Here is a 21,516-nt window from a genome sequence, read left to right as displayed (position 1 = left end):
GATATTCGTGTCATGAAATAAGGCAGAAAAAGAGAACTGTTAGAAAAAATAATTTATTTGCAAATCATGAAAGTACAAAAACAGTGCAATGATATGGGTATTTGAATGTCAAATAAATAAAGTTGAAAGCAGGATAGGTCCACACAGACGCAAGATCAAGTTACATTTGAAATCTTAGCCGCAGCTTGCACATATACTGCACAATGCAAGCAGTGGTAGGCCTTTGAACTTGAATTCGAGCAGTCACTAAAGGTCCATAATGGTTTGCTTGGTGTACAATTCATCACTTGGAGTGAATTACAATTAACTGCCATGAATAAAAAAGAAAACACAATGGTTTTAAATGACTATAACCATATAGCTAGCTGCCGTTGTGTGGTTTCAATAGAAACTGAGGTACGCACTTTAATACTCGCAAAATGCCTATTTACCAGATATATCACCATGGTTACACATTTTAATTTGAAAATCTGTCAGTGAGGAGCCACACCTGCTCCAGGTACCATAACTTTAGCTCCCTTGAAGTGGGAACAATAGGCTACATGATGACAAAGTCCATCCTTGCACTTCAGAAGGCATCATATACATGTGGTTATAGTACTAAGGCCCTTCTGTGAGCTTAACTGGGCATTTTAAAAATGCAGACAATAAAACAGACAGTCCCTTACATTCCTTAACATTCCTCAATGAGGAGTTCTTCAGAACAATACAGTTTCTTCTTGATAACCCGGAAACCAGTGCTAAGTTTAATAGCTTGTCTCACAACAGGAGTGGAAGGAGACTTTGTGCTAAAAAGTCCTTGGATTTTAGGCCACAGGCCACCAGACTCCAGCCTCAGCACCAGGGTCAGCTGAAAGGTGGGGACAAGGTAGGGGTCCACAGATAGCTCTCCCATGCTCTCACAGGCGGCCCCTTGCTCCACACAGAGGTCAATGAGCGCCCCTCTCAAACCACAGGGCTCGCTAGCTGCCAGGTGAAGGAGCTCCTGTCCGATGTGCTCCAGGAGTTTCTCGGGGATGAGCAATTTTGTGCATCGTAAGGCGCAGTCTGAGTCTTTGGCTTCTCTCAGGCTTCGTGCGATAAGGTCCACTACTTCTTTGAGGATGGTCTCCTCCATTGGATCATAAAACAGGTCATCATTAGAGGGAGACAGGTCACCGTAGACATCTGACCCTGTTGAAGAGAGACAATGGGTTACACTTTGAACAATGCATAAAGAGGAACATCCATTCACCTTTAATGAAGATGTTTGCAGCTTTGCTTACCTGAGTCTGAGAGATCACTCCTGCTGCCATTGTTAGACCCAGACTCAATGCTGCTGGTGCTGGGAGATGTGCTGAAATCAGTCAATCTTTGCACCAGTTTACCCCAGGACAGCCTCCTAGGACTGCTGTCCACTGGTGAGGGGGGTAAGCTGGCGATTTCAGTGGGTGCAGGAGATAGAGCTGGCATGGCTGTCCTTTTATTTGCAGTATTCAACAGTGTCAGCTGTTTATGAGGAAACAAAAAAAAAACAGCAGATAAGCACTCAAACTCGAGATAAAAGACAGTAGTCAACAGTTAAATTAAATATAATTATCAGGAATTTAAAATATAGCTTGTTAAGTAGTTTGCAGCGAGAAGACCTTTGTTTGTTTGACGTTAGCTAGCAGCTCTTTAACTGTTCAAATTAGCTAAAAAAGCGAGCAAAAACAGAAAATGCGACATCGCACTTACAAGGTCTTCAAAAACGACGCCGTTGAAGTCCGCTGTCGACGTTCAAGACAGTTTTTTTGAAGGGTTATTGTCTACAATAACAACTCTCTGCTAACTTCTCTCCCCGACGCGTCCCCTCTCTCATCGCCAGCTGCCAAGCTCTGCGGTTTGTCCTGCAACAATGTTTATATAGGGGCTTGCGAGGCCACGCCCAGCCCTCTCCAGCCAGCCAATCAAAAAGAGAGGCACGCCATCTGCGCTGTATCTTGCCTGGTAACATGCCAGCAGAGAAGGAAGACAAACAGCAGGAGGAGGAGGAGGAGGAGGAGGAGGAGGAGGAAGGGGGGTTGGGGTGATGAATAGCAGACCCTAGTGTTATGGAAATGTACAGGGACTTGTCTGGGCTTGCAAGGATCATATTATAAGTCTTTGTTTAATATATTTCATGAGCATAAATGAATTGCTCTGCTGTATGTGCAGCTAGATTATTGATCACATACTGTAGAAGCCCAGCAAGTCCATGCAGGCTGGCCTCAGCTGGCCGAGTGTTGCAGTGCACATTACGTCACCTGTTTTGCTGAAGCATTACATCAGAATATTTCATCTGCCAGCCAGAGATGCAAACATCAGCTTATCAGGATAATCGGCTGCATAACAGAACACTGGGTACGTGGTTAAATGCTCATAAATGTTAGATAGAAACGTGCGACACATCTTCCTACGATTGCCCTCAAATAGAAAAACAATGAAAATCTGCAGAGGAAAAGGAATGCACCAAAAAAAGGTAGCTGACATACTGCTATTTGACTGTACCTCAAAAGCATTTATTACAGTCACAAAACATGTTAAGATGCTGTCAAAGTGCTTAAAGGCATGAAAAATCACTGCATGGGAGAACAATTAAAAGACAAGCAAAACATAAGAAATTGTGAAAAAAACAAAATATTGTGGTGCAAAGCAGAAACCGCTGCCGTGTTTCTGTCTGGCAGGGCCATACTGTACATGACATACTCAATGTTTGCTCAAAAAAAAAGTTGTTGGACAGCAGCCAGATATACGCTGTGCTGCTACACGTGAGTAGGCTGGACTGTACTTTATATCAGGGAGGAACTGAAACACAGTAACACGTGCAGGCACAGTATGTTCTGAGTGGGATGTTATGAATTACGAGTTGTCATCAGAGATGTTTTCAGGGGGAAGAAAAGTGTTTGTTGCTTTGTCGTATAGAAAAAATGTTGACGAAAGGAAATAGCTGATCATTCTATGAACAAACAACTTGTACAGAGATTTCCTAGAAAGAAAGTGTGTGGTGAAAAAACTCTTTGGCACTCCTGCAAGGACATTTAAAGTCTAGCTAGAGGTGTGTCTTGTACTGTCCAGGGCTGTCCTTAGACATTTAAACCCAGAACAGTACATTCTGTACATTCCCACCCCTCCTTTGTTTGAAAACATGAAGATCTGCCCATTTCCTTGCTGTCAACACGGCAGAGAAGTGAGAGTCAAGCAACAGAAAAAAATGTACATTTCCAACGACTGTTATGTAAGTTGTGGCAACATAAACAACTCCAAGAAGTTGTTGTTGCACATCTTCGACATTATAGGAATCAGCTCGTTGAAGCGAGTTAAACGAATGAAACAACCCCAAGCAAACAAACAGCGACTGACCCAAAGAATGTCCAAGTATGACTTTATTTACAAGCCCTCTTTGTTTTGCTCCAAGTGTTGTTGGAGCGAGCAGGGAGAGGGGGAGAGACTGAGCAGGCAGCAGGTTTTTTTTTAAGATTTGTAAGTGCAAAACAAGTATATACAGTTCAGCCATGTAGAAACACAATGCCTCACTTCAAGGGATTCATTACCAAACATATTATTTCCCTTAACGCTGAAGCTAAGCGTAGATTGGACTGAAAAAACAACTTCTTTAGCCTAATACAGTTCAAAAATCTATTACAAAATGTTTATTTATTAGCTTATGATACGGATATTTTTGTTGAGAGGGTTTTGATATAGTATGCTGAATGTAATATAACAAGTTGTTCTTAAAAAGGCAAACCATGCTCATACAGTAATAAAAGTGATAAAATAACACATCTCACATTCAGTAACTCCAGATAATATTTCACACATAAGATATAGAATAAAACCATTAAGAAGGAATATAATTTATGAACTGAAATAAACCATCTCCTTCCTTCTGGCTGATTTATTAAGCGAAGGCATCTGGATCTCTTTATTTAAGACGGTGTAAATCCCAATAGCTGTTCAATCGGTTTGTACCGCCACTCGTCTGCTTCCAGCTCCTCCACCAAACTCGCAAGTTTCTCCATTCGAGACACTTGTTGATCTGGAAGAACACAGAGTTGTTACGTTATTAGGGTTCCAGCTTTTCGTGGATCAACTAAAACAAACAGATTTTGCATAATGCAGTTACTGACTTACCGTGTTTAACCTGTTTGAGTGTGGAGGCAACTTGGTAGCTGAATACAGACTCACATAAAAATCTGTCAGAGCCGTCTAAAAGAAACACAAAGGAGAAGAAGAGGTTAAATACTCGTGATGTTCTGTTTTATTTAAAAGACAGACCTGAAGCCTGTGTGCACTCTGAGCTAATAGAAAATGTCAAAAAGGGAGCTTTCAAGCTTCTCCAGAGAGAGAACTTCAGGTTAAATATTACGCAATGTTCAGCATTATGTAAAAAGCCCTTCAGAGTTTTGGAAAACAACAGAGAAACAGCCTGAGACTTTCAGCAATGCTGCAGTGCTTTTCATCACTTTTTAGCCGTTTCTAACCTTGAGGCACTTTATACCTTGAGCTTTTATACAGCAGTCAACCAAACCACATTATTAAGTATATTTTGATATTTTTAGGCAACAAAAAGGAGTACAGAGCCAGGTGGCCTTTTCCTGACATACCTACCCCAATCAGTAACAGCATTAAAAGACTAATAGGTGAAGTGATTAACATTGATCATCTCCTTTACAAAGAAATGTTCTGCAGAGAAACCTTGAGTCCTGGCATTCATATGGATGCCACTGGACATGCACCACCTACCCAGACACCTTTGTGGACAAAGTACAACCCCTCATGGCAATGGCAGCCCCCGAAGGCAGTGCCCTCCCTAGCAGTAAAATGCTCAAGGTATCAATTTGGCCTTGCCAGACCCCAATCCAGTTGAACATCTGTGGGACATAGAGGAACAAGTCCAATCCATGGAGACAAGTGATGTAAAACTCAGGCTGGTATCGCCGTTACCAATAAGATACTGATACTTTGTACAAAAGCCTAATAAAATGGCATTCTGTGGTTTTCAGGATGCAGGGATCTCCCATTGTTTAAACATCAGCACACAAACTGAAGGCTAGCCTAATGTGAATCACTTTCCAACTGTCAGTGATGGTGATAAACGTTGCCAATAGCTACACTCTCTCCCTCTCTATAACTTGCACCTTAGCAGCACCTTTCACTGCATAACCTCATCATAGACTGTATAGTAATTAAATCACAGATGCTTATCAAGGTTTGTGGTGTTGCCACAGTGCGTCACAGTAACAAACAGTGTTGTTGCTGTTCTGAGAACTGAAAAAGCTCCGCACTCAACTGCGTCTGCGATCAGCCATCATCAAAGCCAACTGTCAGTGGCGCCTTACGCATACAGCCGTAGTTGGCATATGACTATGACAGGCGGAAGGAGAAATTGTTACTATCAACCGGTACTATTTGAACTAGATCCTGGTCATAATGTAGTTACTTTCTATTGTGTTCCTGTTGATGATAAAGTACACAACTTAAGAAAACCATCTTTTAATATAGATATTGATCATCATGGACGGATGAACTTATGGGGTATCCTGTGGTGTCTGTAACCAGGTTGTTGGTGGCGGATCCTAGGAGTCCTGTGGGTTGCAAGGTGGAGCCTCCATGGATAGGACTTGTCCCGACACGTCCCCACAGATGAATGCCAGGATGCTAGGTTTGCTGGATGATCAATGTTATTTACTTCACCTGATAGTCCTTTTAAGGGTTAAATATGAGATGTTGAACATTAATATTGAAGCAAAAAAACATTTGCTGTGACAATATAGGGAAGTTCTGGCGTCCTGAGCAGAGAATTAAGTCACACTCCCTCTGTGTGTGTTGTAATCTGAGCTTTTCTCTCCTTTGTTTTGGAAGCCAGGACCGCGGTACCTGCATGTTGCGTATGTTTTCTTCATGGCAGCCAGATAAGAATCTTCTCTTATTACAGCTAAACAGAACAATAAAATATGGTTCTGAAAACACTTTAAGCCAGAAATAGGCTGTGCAGTAACATAACCTTGACTCATATCTTCATATACTTTCTTTTGTTCCCCAACATATATTGCATCTTTAATACCTTGGCTGATCATTGTAATTGCTATATGAAGAGGTAGTGAAGCGATGTATGGTAAGGCAGAACATTTCGAAATAGCAGACAAAGAGTTAAAAAATTACATTTTCTCTGTGTATACTTTTGAGAGCCATATGGGAGTTGTTGTAAAGTCTGAAAAGTAGATTGAAGATGCTTTAAAGATCCACCCTGAACTAAAAATCAGCAGATTGCCCAACCCTACTGTCTGCTGAACAATAACAAAGATTCTTTACTAGTTTTTTAATTAGTTGTGACTGTTTCACAAGACAAACAAAGATGGCAGCCAACCAGAAGTGACATTTTGTATGATGCAGAAAAACACAAATGTATTCTTACACATGAAAAACAGAAAATAAGATCGATTGAGAGATAAATTATCTTGATGACAAAGCTTTTAACTTTGGTAATCCATTTTATAAGAGAAGATAGGAGATGTCACATCTGGCTGCCATCTGTACTAGCTTAAAAGACATGTTGTTGACATGTTGTTTTCTTTTTATTTATTTGTTTATTATCATTATGGTTTTGTTCCAGCTGGATAGAAGATGATCTTGGGAATCTGAAAATGTCTTAAAACCAGTATGAGAATTGTCAGACGTTTTCAATCAGTGTTCCAGAAAAACAAATGCTTAGCTCTGTGATCTGGATGTAAACCTCAATGCAGATGTCAGTAAAAATGACCGCATGAGGAGCACACGCCTTGGACTAACTTCTTTGGCCCAGTGTTTTCTCAATGCAAATAACCAAAAATAAACCTAGCGTAGAGTGAGTTGCATAATATGATTTCCATGTCCTTGTTGGGAGGAGAGAGACAGCTAAAGACAGATGCCTTTAGTTGTGCGTTTTCTCTTACCTTCCATCATTTCACCTGCTCCTTTGGGATATGTGTACAAGACTTTCCTGGGAGGGATGAGCTCTGAAGCACTGAACCCGGAGCCAGTCACCGAGCTGCCGCTCACACCTCCCGCAGAAGAGGATGAAGAAGACGCAGCCATTGCCCTGAGAAACTTCACAAACACACAGAGAAATCACAAAAACTGCCACCACTGAAATCTGTGACCCATTAATACAGTATCACGGCTTTAGTAGTCCTAAAGACAGTTAATCATAGCCAGTTAGTAGTTTTCCTAGCTTTAATGATACACTCTGATAGCTCAACTGCTACAACTAGCCAAAGGTGGCTAGCGAGAAAGCTAACTGTCCTGCTCACGCCAATGTAGGCAACAACTATCTACTTTAATATTACAAGACACAACATGACAATAACCGACCATTTTCCGAAAACAAAACCTACCGTTGGCGTCCAGTAAATCTACAAAGACTTTAAATCCGCGCAGTTGCTTCTGTTGTTTGTTTAGATGTCTTGCCAGTACTTTACGACAGATACAACGCTTTACGTTAGAAGCGACGGCACCCTGACAACAGATGTGAAACTAATGTGGATGGGGCGCCTCGTTCGTTTCCCGCATAGTGACCGTCCACTTCCGGTTGTAGATCCACCGAAGTGTCGTAAAACAGGGAAACCGGTATGTGAACGTCAACTAACTAGCTGGTAGCAAACGTTGTGAGCAACTAGTCGGCTGAATAAGTGTTTAAAGAGAGCTTCTTAAATCATTTAAAAACCTTTTTTGAGTAGCTAAATTGCTAGCGAGCTACCCAGATACGTATATATGTTGATATCTTAGCTTATGTTAAGCTAACGTTAGCCAGGTGACATTATGGAGGTTTTACGTCCAGCTCTTATCAACATAAATGGAAGAATATACCGAAGGAATATGATAAAGGAAGAACATTATGAGGAGGAAGAAGATTTCTCTTACATGGGACCACCAGGTAAATCCTGTCAGTGTTTAAAAGACAGTACAAATATTTGTATAAAGTCACAGACAGTGCTGCCAAGCTGTAGCCACAATTTATTTTAAAAGAGAAGAAAAGAAACCAAAAATGTGTTTGTATATTTGTTTTTTACCATGTTTAGAGAGTGAGGACCTTGCAGAAGATGAAACCTGTGATACCAACTTCATTGAACAGACTGATAAAGGATACCGCTGTGCCATTGATGTCCCAAGTGTTCTTTACAAGTGAGTTTTGAGAGTTTAGATTGATCTATAGCTTCCCTAACTTTAAAAGCATGAGAGGTTTTGTTTGTAAGAAGTATAATGTGTGTCTGTGGTTCAGGTACATCATTGGGAAGAAAGGAGAGACGCGCAGACGTCTGGAGTTTGACACAAAGACGAATATCAGCATCCCAAAACCAGGAGTAGAAGGACAGATTGGTGAGGATTAAGAGCATCCGAGAGCACTCTGGGGAAAAAAAGTGTAATCTCTAAACTTTCTTCCTTTGTCTGACAGTTATCACAGGTTCCCATAAAGCCGCAGTGTCATCTGCTGTCACGAGAGTCGAGGTTCTTGTCGAGAGTTTCCGGAAAAAGCAGCCTTTCACGCACTTCCTGTCGTTCCCTCTGAGTGATCCCAAAATACAAGAAGGATTCCTGAAATTTAAAGACGAGGTGTTGGAGCAGTGTTCACAGGTACTGTGGAAGGAAATGTAACTGAATGGTGATGATGATGGGCATTATGTCGTTGTTAAATTCTGTACTCACAAATTGTTGTAATCTGATGTGTAGGATCATGGAGTGGACGAGAGCATCTTTCAAAACCCAGCAAAGCTTCACCTGACAATCGGCACCTTGGCTCTGTTAAATGAAATGGAAGTGAGGAAAGCATGTGAACACCTCCAAGAGTGTCAAAACGTGATCAGGTATGTCCCCAAACAATGTTTTTATGTCATACGATAAGATTTTTTAACTGATTAACTAAAAAACACTCTTTATTTGAGATAAAAGAAGAGAAGGTTTCAGGAAACCAAAGTAAAATAACTGCTTAAGAGGACAAATCTAGTGATATTTTATATTTTTCTTATTCAAAGCACATGAAAAGCCACAAAGAATTGATCCTACTGACAAGTATTGTTTGTGTAACCAAGACCATTGACAAACACCACACATCACACACATCAATGAGCCAGACTGTTGCACTGGATAATATGTTCCTTCTTTAATATGAACATGGGCACTGTGTGTTTTGTTTTTTTAACAGTCTCGTTTACACCATCCTGCTGCTGTGAACACTCACTAGCACATCAAATTCACAGCAGAAAATAGTCCCTGACAAATACAATGTTTGCTCCTTTTTGAGTAAACACCAGCCTTTTTCTAAGATAACTAATACATTTGTGTTATTGTACCTCTTTTTAAAGTTCAGATTAGTGTAGATTTGGTGTCTCAGAACACATAGAAAAGCTAATTCATTATTTACTGTCATAAGTGAGAAAGGCAAGCAGCAAATCCTCACGTTTAAAAAGCTGGAACCAGTAAATGTTTGACAATTTTGCTGAAAAAAATGACTGACAAAATTGATTATCGGAATAGTTGGATAAAATCTAATGGCAACCGTAAATTATAAACCCAATCTGCCAGGTGAGTCACTGCAATCAGTTGTTTTGCTGTCTGTCATCAGGGACCTCACAGAGGGAAAACCTCTGCCATTGGAGGTGAAAGGTATCGAGTACATGAATGACGACCCAGCCATGGTGGACGTTTTGTATGCCAAAGTCAATATGAGAGACGGATCTGACAAGTGAGTGAATCAGTTACAAATCCTGTTAAAAACATATCACAATTTAAAAGTTCTTATTCTGCTGTAATCTGTTTTTCACAATAAATGTAAAATGTCTGCTCTTAAGGTTGCAGGTGATTGCGGACCGGCTGGTGGAGCACTTTGTCTCTGCAGGGCTGATGGTCAGAGAGTGGGATAGGGTGAAGCTGCACGGCACTGTGATGAACACTCTGTTCAGAAAGGACTCCACAGGTAGAGACATTATGCACACACAGCCTGTGGTTTGTGTAAAAACAAACTTAGTGAACCGCTCTGATCACATTGCTAGCTCCCTCCCTGGACCTGTTTATCAATGTCCCCTCATTATCTTTTGGCGTAGACCCGTGCTGCTGTGACGACAGAGCTGAACAATTAGAACAACAGATTCCTGAATGTAGGCATCAGGCAGCTACTTCTCTGTTTGGCCACCGATCTGTTTACGTGTACCAAGCAGCGTGTTTTCCAAGTACTCTGACAATGGCTGCATTCATTTTGTCCATGGATAAAGTCCAGCCCCAGTTCTCAAATTTGTACTGAGCTGACCAACAGCACAGCACAAGGGAGGGGCTGTGTCACTGCTGATAATGTTTGCCAGCATGTAGACAAATCCTATTAAAAAATCAGTGTTTTTTTTCTTTCTTCTTCCTGTTTCACAATCTAAATGACCTTAATTGTCACCTACTGTAGCAGTCAGTAAACATGTTTATTTGTTCAGGAGATAAACTATCTGTATTTTATGACTCTGTGTTACATTTGTAAGCCTGTCTCTGACGCTCTGGTGTTTTTCCAGTTGAAGACATGGGCGGCCAAGGAAGACAAACCATGAACGAAAGAGAGGCTTTTGATGCCAGAAACATACTAAAGGTTAGAGGAAATGTACTTCTGCATGCCCTTTGGACTGCTGTAGATTTATGAACACTCAGACTCACTATAATCGATTGCTGTTAATACCAGATGGCAATTACAAATGAGGATATTGGAATAGTTTTTAGGTATAGGCTGAATGAAAACACCTAAAATATACAGCATGGGGAGATGAAATAGATATTGATCACTCTATTAAAGCTCCTGCAGCAACATTGCACCATACAACTGATGTAAAACTGCACATTTAACATAATACGCATAGTCAACTGTAGTTGACACTTGCACTGCATTTGGAGTCCCATTAGGATATTGTGAGAGCTTGCCAATTAATGGGTCTTAAAATAGAGAGATTTAGGTCTTTGGGGAGGAACGCTCTGATAGCACTCTACCATGTACAGGGGACAATCAGGTTAATGTAGGGGGCTGACTCACTGCTACCAACAGTCATAAAAGGTGTACTGATTTTAGGCTGGTACTTAATGATTAAATGATTTCGTTCCCAGACCAGCTGCCATATGTAATTAGACAATAACCCACCAGATCTCCTTAGAAATGAGTTACAATCGCTCCATTTTAAATCACAAACATCCCCATTTGTTCTTTTGGGTTTTTTTTTTTACATTTTGACTTGACATTAACAAAAAATTCAGTTTTTTGCCCTCATTCTGAAAAAGACAATGAATATTGGTGCTGCACAATATGTTGTTTGAGCATCGACATCGCAGTGTGTGCATGTGCATTAGTCACATCGCAGTCAAGGAAAGCAAGTAAATAAACTCAGCTCTTTCACATTTTAGATGTTTTTATTTGTGTGTGTTTTCGCACCATTTAAGCTGAACGTTAAGATTGCAGCACATATTCACAATTTTGCCACTCAGTGGTTGTAACCATGGTGACTTCCGCCTATTGTGACATCACATCACCTGCAAAGCCTCGATTGACTTTTCAGGTTATCTCTTGAAAATCCCTATGTTTTTTCATATATATATTTACAGTGTGTATATATATATATATCTATCTATCTATCTATCTATCTATATATATGTATGTATGTATGTATGTATGTATGTATGTATGTATGTACATATAAATCATTCAAACTTCAAACATGATTATTGTGAAGTACAGAGATTACCTGACCTACAAATCTTGTTCTCAACATATAAATAAATATGTTTGTTTGGAACAGACCACAAAGAATGTCACATCATCATGATTTTAACAGTTTTTACAGTTAAAATAAAATTTGTGATACAAAAATGATCATTCCCACTAATTATGAATCGTATTGCAAACACAATATCTGTCAAAATAATCGCAAAATGATTATATACATATCATGAAACCCTAATTAGGAATAAGGCCCAATTCTGAACATCTATATGGGATGTGCTGTTTTTACACAGCCCATATCAAATTTGGAATATTGTCATATTCTAAATAAAAGTGGAAAACTAGTGTGTATGTAAAAGTAGTCATCAAGGATTATTTACACCGGTGCTTTTCCTATGTTGACCAGTCACAATATCATCTGTAAAAAAAGGTTGATTGTGTGCTTTGTTTTTACCCTTGTGTGTGACAGGCAGCGTTATATTACATATAAATTGCATATGAATGTGAGAAGACCTGCTGTACATGAACAACAATTCAGACGGTTCTGGTAACAACTGTAAGACAAACGTAACTTACTCTAGGTGTCTAATTGGAGCGATCATGAGCTAGTTAAATCCTCCACATTAACAGTTTATTTTCATTGACATAAAAAGTCAGAATCGTGTATTATTATCGGTGCTAAAAATATAGGGTGCTAAAATCTATTGGCTGGTTGAAAGATTAAAAGAACACTGCCAGAGAGTTTATTGATCAAGCCTGTTATTTAGGAAACAAGAACATGCCTGTTTAACTCAAAGAGGAGAGTTTTTTTATTGCTTTTTTGAAAGAGCCTATTAAATCTTTCAGAGGCAGTTTCTCTGTGAGTGGCATTTGAAATGTGACACCAAGTTGACACCGCAGATCAAAACAAAAAGCTCTGAAATGCGCCAGAGTGCAGAGAAGATCTTTGAATAAAAAAATCCTTGATATTCTTTTCTCTGAAAGTCACACAAAGGTGCCTACCACATACTCAGTCGCCCGTAACCATAGTAACACCATGTTTGAGAGTGACAGCTCATCATCTTTTCTCCCTAGTAGGCTTGACTTCTTGAACAGATCGCTGACTTTTCTAAATCACTGAGTGGTTCGACTGCTTTGTTACTAGGAAATAAATTGATTGTAATGCAAAATGAGCTACAATGAAGTAATTTTGCATTGTTGAAGTTTTTTATTTCATTACAGATATTTCGTGCTCATCGTTTTGGAGAGTTTGAGCTGAATACCGTGCTGCTGTCCCAGAGGTATTCGACAGATTGCACAGGCTACTACTCGTCTGCAGGGAGCATCAACTTCTCATGAGCTTCAACAGGGCTGAGCATATTCTGAGGTGGGCAGTGAATTAAGTTTTCATTGAAGCAGTCTTGATAGTGTTGTCCACTAGGTGGCAGCATAGGGTTTTATGTTTTATTGCAATTGACTTGTTCTGCCTGTGTCTGAGCAAAATTCTTTGTTTACCAAAGCCCCTTGGGAGCAGTATATGCGGAAAAATAAAATGATCAGAGTGAAGAATGATTGAAATTTCAGACCAAAGCTCAATCAAAAGGTGAAACATGGCATGCAAAATCACTTTGAAATGCTCTAGGTAGTTACGTTTTTATGCTTCAGTCTCCAGACAATTGGTTCTCTTCAGGGAATCCGAGTCAAACAACATCAAAATAAGTGAAAAGGGATACGTTTTAATGGAACAGGAAATCAAAAGAAAACATGAAAGACTTCAAAACCCTCCATGTTCACAGCTAAATACATTTGTCTTGACTTTGAAAATAGAATGGTTTAAGATTTGTTTTGTTTTTTTCAATAGAAAGATTTTATTTTGATGGAAATCAGAGTTGAACACAATTACCTTGTCAGTAGACTGTTCTTGTGGAGGAGGAGATGACGGCGTTTGTGTGTGAAATTGGGTTGTTGCAGATACAAAGTCAGATAAGAGTAGGTCACAGGTCTTCAGAGATGTCTTAAATATTTTATAAGTGACATTTTGTTGAACACAGTGGCAAAATATTACAAATTACATTTACTAGTATAAGTACATTTTTGAGATACTTTTACTTGAGTATTTACATTTGATATAATTTGTGACTTTATATTTCTATTCTTGTACGTTTCAGAGGAAAATACAGTACATTTTACTCCACTACATTTATTTGATGGTCATTATTAAGAATTCACAAACCATATATGTGATCATTTAATATAATAATGTGCTGTATTGTTATTAATTATCCAACGGACTCTTGTTGTGTCAGACTATTGCTTGAAATCGATATATCTGAGCTGGTATTTGTGACTTCTGCTATAAATTCGTCCCAGTGCCTCTGCTCATCAAAACATGGATGGCAAGTCTCTAAACTTCTCAAGTATCTGCTGAGGACCCACAGCAGCTGATTTAACAGATTAGCGCACTTAAAAACAGACGGGAGGAGTTGGCTCATACATGCAAAGACTTCTGTCAAGCAGAAATCAGCTGAATGGAAATGAAAATGACAGCTACAAAGTTGTGACAGAACGTTTCATAACACAAACACTACATCAAGTAAAAAGTGAGACGCCACGTGTGTTTTGTTGATGAAGTCAATCTTGGTGGATCTTGCCCCTTGAATGACCGTCACATTTCTTTTTATCCAAGTCGACACATCTCATATACATTCAGTCCGGTCGTACAGGAAGTCGGCATTAATGGCATGTTCTGAATAATTGAAGAAATCTTCCTGCACAGTCTCACCCCTCAACTATTATAGCTAAAATAGCTGATCTGAGTTTTGACACCGTTCTTCAGCTGGCCCCGGCTGCTCTATTTTGAGAAACTCAGACTTTAACTAGCAGATTGTGAGACTTAAACATTTAATGATTAAGCAAATGTGGAATTTACAAGTCCAAATAATAAAGACTTTCATGGCTGGCACATCGCTTCAGTTGAATTTCACCCTGATCTGTTCTCATTCTCTCACTACTTGAAGTCAAAAACAAGTATTATCCATTTCCTTTCATCTCACTGCCTCATGAATGTGTTAATGCGTCACTGACATGATTTATTACACCAGTCTGGGTTTTTTTCCATCTTTTTTTTTTTTTTTATCAGTGCCCTTCCCACACGAACCACAACCTTGTTCCCACTCCCGTCTGTTGAGTGCGTCCGTGAATACAGACACCGGACACAGAGCCTGGACACTTGTTTTTGCCATTTTTTTTTCAGCCCTCCCCTCAGCTGCTGATGCTGTCTGCTTGGCATGCAGGAAGGCGATCAGAGCAGAGCGGCCAAAAGTTACACTGATGAAAACTGAGGGCGCTTTTTGTTTGTCAGCTCTGCCGTCCCGTGCTGTCCACCCTCCCATTTCAGCAGTGGCGTGACTCCCCCCCACCCCCGTTCTCCTGGAGCCATGTCAACAGACGCCATTAGACAGGGACATGCAAATTTTGTCATCAGGAAACAGCCAGCCAAACCGTCCATGCACTGACTGTGACACTGTCTTGGCATAAAATATGTCTTTTCAGACCCAGGAAAGAAGCCTAATTAGCCACTCCCTGTCTCCTGAGAGCATGCTTGTTAGTGGGTCAGGAGTACACATCCTTTCAGGTAACAGATGCAGTGAGGATTCTGGGAGATGCCAATAGTATTGCACATAAGCACACAAGGAGGGCGAACGAGATAAGATCATTTGCAAGTTAATGAAATTCATTGAGACTGTGTATCCTTGTTTTCCTTTGGCAGGGACATGATTAAGGATGCGTTGGGCAGATGTCCTCAGTAATGATGGTACTGAAAACACATGTGAAGGAACATACGTCATCCACAGACACACTCACACACCAGTGACATTTTAATTTGACAGTGTTTCAAAATAAGATGTTGTGACTACATGTTTGTTTAAACGGCCATGTGTGTGTTTTGTTGCGTAGATCAGGAATATACTGGTCCAGGGATACAAGTAATGATTATTTTCTAGTATCAGTTAATTAGTGGATTATTTTCTTGAATAACTGAACAATCAATTTAGTATTTTTAAGCACTTTACAAAGAAGGGCTGCTATTGGATTGAAAGAAAATAAATCGGCAAATATTTACTAATTGATAATCAAACATTTGCTTTCTGGGCTGTTGTTTGGACAAAAGAAGCAATGTGAAGATGTCACTTTGGGCTGAGGAAAATTGTGATGAGCAAAGTAAATGATTAATCGATTGATCTTGAAAAAAAATTGTTGTAATGAGCTATAAGGATATTTTAAAGTGAATACGAGGAACTTTTAAGTGTTTTTGTGAACCGGTCTCATGTTTCCTCTGATGATAATAAATGACGTGTAACAGCAAACGAGACCATCAGCGAAAAGACTGCTATTTTTATATAGTTATTATTAATGCCTATGCTCGTGTCAGATCACATATAAAATCACGTATAAATGTTACCTCATTGCGATACATCCTGTGGTCTCTCTGTCACTTGCATACAAAACAAATGCGCCAAATCAACAAAAATTGAAAGTTCCTCGAAGCCACTTTAAGTGTTCACTATAGTACTATATTTTTTGACGATTATTACTTCTGTTTTAAAGTTATATTTTAGATGGTTATAGCTGTGTTATACTATATTATCGTCATTCATTCTGTTTGTTAAAAGGCTTATAACTGCTTACATCTACAGTTCATACATATATACTGCATAAATATAATTTCTGAAAGTCTACATATTCCTTATCAATGATAAATAGTAGCAGAACCCAAGTTGACGTCTTTAGTCACTTGTTTTGTCCGACTGACGGACCCAAAGCCAAACATATTTAATCTATAAAGTTATAAAACATAGAAAAATTAAAGATTCTGACATTTGACAAGCTGGAGTCAGCATTTGTTTGGCATATGATGATCATTTTGTCACATTCAAATCATCAGGTGGAAACAGGCTACATACAGTGTTTGTTTGACTCCCGCATTTACCCACGGTACGGGTAATGATTTGGATCGACTCTTGACAAAATCATGTTGCTGTGCACTTCTGTGTGGGTGAGCTTGCTTTTTTTTTTTTTTTCCTTTTTTTTTTCCTGTCCCTGCCACATCTCTCACCCTAATTAGTCAGCTCTGTGCTTCCTGCTGTGGGAACTTCCAACATGACCCTTGAGATTTTTGAGACTAGCATGTGTCCCTTTCAATGAGCTGGATAAATGAGACCTGTGTGTGTGTGTTGCCGCGGACCTGGTTTCCTCTGCGGATCTGCATCCTTATTTCTGAAGATCTGAGGAGACACAGGAGCTGGGTTTTAATTAAAATGTTAAACAGTTAAGTTGTCTTTGCAGGAATGTGTGAAAGGCATGTGCTTGTTTTTTTTATGCACGGATGAGTCACACAGAAGCTGTATGTTTAGATGGCGCGGATGTGACACCCACTAAAAAACAAGCTGATTAAACAGCTGATTAAAACTTATTTTCTGTTTCATTTACTTTTCGTTCCTGTGTAGAAAGGAAAAAGCTGTGAATTTAAATGAAGTGAAAGCAAAGCAATTGCGAAGATGACCCCATAACACTCTTAAAAACTCACAATGAACCTTTCAGTAATGAGAATTCATATCATGTTGGGTAACTGAAGGCTTGTGTTATCTCAACCAAAGTATTGTTTAGACTTCAATCCAATTTGCATTTTTAATTTCATGCCAGTTTTCAAAGTTGCCTTTTTTTTATGCAATAGCTGTTTGAAATGGGTCTTACTTGATCACTGTCAAACCTTTCAGCACATTTTGGGTTTTGATATTCAGAACCGCACTGCGCAATTTTTCATAGCGTAATTAGAAATTAAGTTTTCATTCAGCAGGAGCCGGCGTTTACATCTGCTGGGGGGAAAAAAGACGATGTTTGGTCCGACATGACCTTTTTAATACAGTAGATATGTTTGATTTGCATGCTCGGAGTAACCGCTAATACACATGAAATCGATTAAGCGCTTAATTACTTTTTAAGGTCACGTTTTTTTCTTTCTAACTGCGTGTGCCCTAAAGCACGAATGTTGATCAGGTTCATTTAACAGAGCGAGGCGGCGAATATTTTAAATCAAATCCAATTATCTGAAAGGATGAACTTGACAGCGAGGGAGATGACATTTCAATACATAGAGTCATACTCCTGGTGTCATGTTTTCTCCTTAACAAGCTTGAATCCTTCGAATGTATTTATGAAGGTCTTTTGATTGATCAGAGTTACAAAGGTGATCTGTAAACGATCTCGACGAAGCAGACGAATCCTTTAAAGTGGATGTTGTTAGCGGTGAAATGTGACCGCGCACCTTTCTTTGATTTTTCTCTCATGTTGGATGTGACTCTCCAGTTTGAGTGTCAGCACCGTTTGAATTTCACGCTAATCACTCTGTCACTAATGGGCATGAGCGGCCTTGACGGACAGCCAAGGCAAGGGTATTTGAAATGCCTAATCTGTGTCTCCAGCGAGAAGGCAGGTGATCCCTGCAGCAGCTCTTTATCATTCAAAGTGCTGAGTCTGGAGGCTGCCTGCAGCTGTCCACGTCTGTTTACTGCTGGAGGCTTTCACACAGGGAGGAGAGGCGCAAAGCTGAGTGTGTTTGAACAGCAGGTAGTCATCCAGAGCTGCTGTTGACTTTTTGTACACTTTGGGGCCGTAGCACACTTTTATTATTGATTAATTTCTATACTTTTTAAAAAAATGTTGTTGTTTAATCTAAAAGCCTGATTCAAAAACAGTTGGGATGCTGTGTAAACCATTAATAAAACAGAATTAGTTGATTCTCTAGTCCTTTTTGACACATCCTTAACTGAAAACAGTACAAAAACAACATATTTGCTCAACTTCATCAACTTTTGTATTTGTAAATAAATGCTTATTCTGAATTTGATGACATTGACATGGGGCAACAAAAGACTGGGAAAGACAGGTAAACAGGTTTATCGGAAACAGGTGATAGTAACATGATTGGGTATGAAAGGGGTATCCTCAATAGGCTCAGTCGATCAGGAGTGAGGATGGGGCGAGGCTCACCACTTTGTGAAACACATGACTTTATTGAGGATATTCTTACATGGACGCGGGAACACAGTTCGTCTGCAAATGACTTCTGACATTCTGACATTCTGTGTCCAAACTTTTTGGGAATCAGGGTTGTATAAAATAACTTGCCGTTAGCAGTTAAGCAGAACCCATGGCAACAGTCCAAAACCCAAAAGATTCTCACTTTTATACAAATGATGCAAGGCAGAAAAGCAAAAAAAATCATCAAATTTGAGATGCTGGAAGGAGGAAATGTTGGGCATTTCCGCTCAATAAGCTGTTTACATGACACCGTGACATAAAAGGAGTCTATATAGCAATGCCGACTTGAGGGCTATAGAGGTAGGATGACAGCATTCACCTCAAAATCTAAACCGACAAGAGGCTTGTGCTCGTGATAGTCTGAAATGTAAATATGAATGGTGTCGTAATTGGCTGAGCTGTTTCAGTAATTAGCTCAGTGGTGATGCATGCTTGCTTCCTTTTTGTCTGCTTAGGGACATCAGAACAAGCTGTAAACACAACACTGACATTTTATCATCTCGCAAAGTTGTTTTGACAAATGTGTCAGCAGATAGTTGACACATACAGCAGACAAGGAGTAACATTGGCATTCGTTTCAGCTCTGTTTTTGGCCTCCATCAACTCTTGAGGGAAATATGTGAATCTGTAGCTGCTAAATGTTGCGCTATGTTCAACAGCTTGTCTGCTATCTGTGTCTGTTGGCTGTTTGGTGTTGAGCAGGTGGGTTTATTTTAAGCTTTGTAGGTGAAAACATTTTCCTCTTGTAGCTTGAAATGGCCCTGATGATATAGGAAAGTGAACCAGAACAGAAAGGTTTGGGGCCGTAAAACTAAAACAACAACTGAGAGATGCTAGAACTGGTTAATCAGGTATTACGTCTGTGTATTTGTAACTACAAGCAACATCTTTCATGCCACAGTTAATTTTCAATGCATTGTTTATATAAAAAATGTGATTTGTGCAGCTTTAAGGCATTAATGATCTCACATGGTGATATTTTTGCCTCTGCTCAGAAGGTTCACACTGAAGTTGAGTTTCAGAAGCTATAAATTCTTGAACAAATCCTCCTTCTGACTTCTTTTCAAATGTTTTATCCATCCACTCCAGCAGCACTTAATGCTGTTCCTTATTGGGAGGATGTAGAGTGAAACTGATGGGGATTTGTCATTTATAGTATAGGCGTAAGCTTCATAATGTGCAGACTAAAAATAAACCATCCGGTGAGACTGAGCATGTCAGGAGTTCAGAGTCGTAGCCCGCTTCTGTCTATTGTGTACATTTAATTGAAAAAGGTGCTGCACTCTCTTCCACCCCTGCTGCAGCTGCCCGCAGTGCAAAACAGCAGCAACCAGCTCTTTCCTGGCAAAAGCAAACTGCTGTCAAGACTGCTCTCAACTAACTTTGCACTTTTAATAGCTGTGTGACCCAGTTTGAGTCCAATTGAATTAGATCTATACGCGTTTATAGCAGCTCCACTTACAGCTGTAAGTCACTCGAGATTACTTATTAAATGCCTCCCGATGTGGTTTATTCTCCCCTCAACTTCTAAAATAACTTCTTTTGATGGTTCTCCTATCCAGGAACTTACTTTCAGGCTTCCCATTTTTTTTCTCCATGTGCACTTTACAGTGACAGCACCTATCACAGGCTGTAACTGCCTCACAAACAAGCATCAGAGGTGGCTGCTTGAGAAGAAATACTGTATCAGAGTTTGTTGTTATTGTGTTTGTTGTGTCACCAAGATTTTATACTTTTAATGGACAAGCTGGCACTTTAAATGACATCATAAGAAGAGAAAAATTGAGAAAAAATGCTCTTTTAATTGTTTCTTTCATCCAACAGACAGTCCTTAACCCAAACACTCTTTATTTTCTATCATAAATAATAAAGACAAGCATCAAATCTTCACAATTGATAAGCTAGGACAAGCTAGGATAACCAAGGAACCTTTAAAAAAAGGAAACGTCACTTGTTTTTGACGAGTTGGGAACGAGACTCAAAAATCTACTTTTCTTTTAAGTAGGAACTTTAATCAACGGAGAAAGTGTAGATGAAATGAATCACTAATTGCAGCCTCAGGGTGATGTAAAGTACAAATATTGATAGCTGATTTTGTGTTGCAGGTCATCGATGGACGTGGCCGCAGGATGGAAAGTGTTCCCTCCAATGAAGGAAACTCTCGGTTGACAGTGAAGCACTTCGGGGAAACAAGTTTCCATCAGATGGTGAACATGAATGGACTCACAACAAAGCACTGTTGACTCTTTACCGAATCTTTTGTCGAAATCAGTTGGAAAACAAACATCTGTTCAGGTTCTGTTTTCCTTCACGGTGGCAGGAGGTGCTGCATTTTAACACTCTGTGTAAATCTGGCAGGAATAAATAAATGTGTGAAGCATCCATCCTTGGCCTGTTGCAATTAATTGTTGTGAAGCAGGAACTCCTGAGGCGACCCTTACGGAGTTGTTACATCATGTGAGAATATGTGCGGCCTTGATAAGACGCAAAGCTCGTGTTGGGCCTTTTTAAGCTATGTGTAAGACAGAAAAGGGATGTGCCGTGTTTAATTTGAAGACCGCAAATATTTACAGATAAGAAACCCCTCAAATGTTGCTGCTTGTAGCGTTGTCTGATGTTATTCAAATGAAGCTTTCCTCCCCGCCACTCCTTTTGTGTAAACTGAGTACGCTTGGTGAACAGGAGAGATAAGTTTTTATCAACATCTGCCAAGAGAGTAG

The 21,516-nt window shown here is 39.7% G+C and overlaps 3 protein-coding genes across 3 annotated transcripts; 1 reads left to right on the top strand and 2 right to left on the bottom strand.

The window, feature by feature from the left end:
* Positions 1-34: 34 nt before the first annotated feature.
* On the bottom strand, positions 35-1,827 carry ddit4 (DNA-damage-inducible transcript 4). Its single transcript, XM_073489469.1, has 3 exons — positions 1,717-1,827; positions 1,266-1,488; positions 35-1,173 (listed from the first exon to the last, which is right to left on the bottom strand). Exons 2-3 carry the CDS (start codon positions 1,450-1,452, stop codon positions 674-676), a joined length of 687 nt encoding a protein of 228 aa, XP_073345570.1. The 5' UTR covers positions 1,453-1,488; positions 1,717-1,827; the 3' UTR covers positions 35-673.
* Positions 1,828-3,365: 1,538 nt separating this feature from the next.
* Positions 3,366-7,480, bottom strand: anapc16 (anaphase promoting complex subunit 16). The gene is made up of 4 exons (XM_073489414.1): positions 7,374-7,480; positions 6,933-7,086; positions 4,132-4,206; positions 3,366-4,036 (listed from the first exon to the last, which is right to left on the bottom strand). Exons 2-4 carry the CDS (start codon positions 7,072-7,074, stop codon positions 3,927-3,929), a joined length of 327 nt encoding a protein of 108 aa, XP_073345515.1. The 5' UTR covers positions 7,075-7,086; positions 7,374-7,480; the 3' UTR covers positions 3,366-3,926.
* A 107-nt stretch (positions 7,481-7,587) lies between these two features.
* Positions 7,588-21,178, top strand: ascc1 (activating signal cointegrator 1 complex subunit 1). The gene is made up of 10 exons (XM_073489413.1): positions 7,588-7,912; positions 8,058-8,160; positions 8,258-8,355; positions 8,432-8,610; positions 8,707-8,840; positions 9,599-9,718; positions 9,825-9,949; positions 10,527-10,600; positions 12,938-13,082; positions 20,902-21,178. The coding sequence occupies exons 1-9, from the start codon at positions 7,798-7,800 to the stop codon at positions 13,052-13,054; spliced, it is 1,065 nt and encodes a 354-aa protein (XP_073345514.1). The 5' UTR covers positions 7,588-7,797; the 3' UTR covers positions 13,055-13,082; positions 20,902-21,178.
* The last annotated feature ends 338 nt before the right edge of the window (positions 21,179-21,516 follow it).

Source organism: Pagrus major, chromosome 20 (genome assembly GCF_040436345.1).
Source record: "Pagrus major chromosome 20, Pma_NU_1.0".
Taxonomy (NCBI): Eukaryota; Metazoa; Chordata; class Actinopteri; order Spariformes; family Sparidae; genus Pagrus; species Pagrus major.
This window is presented reverse-complemented; position numbering and strand designations above follow the sequence as displayed.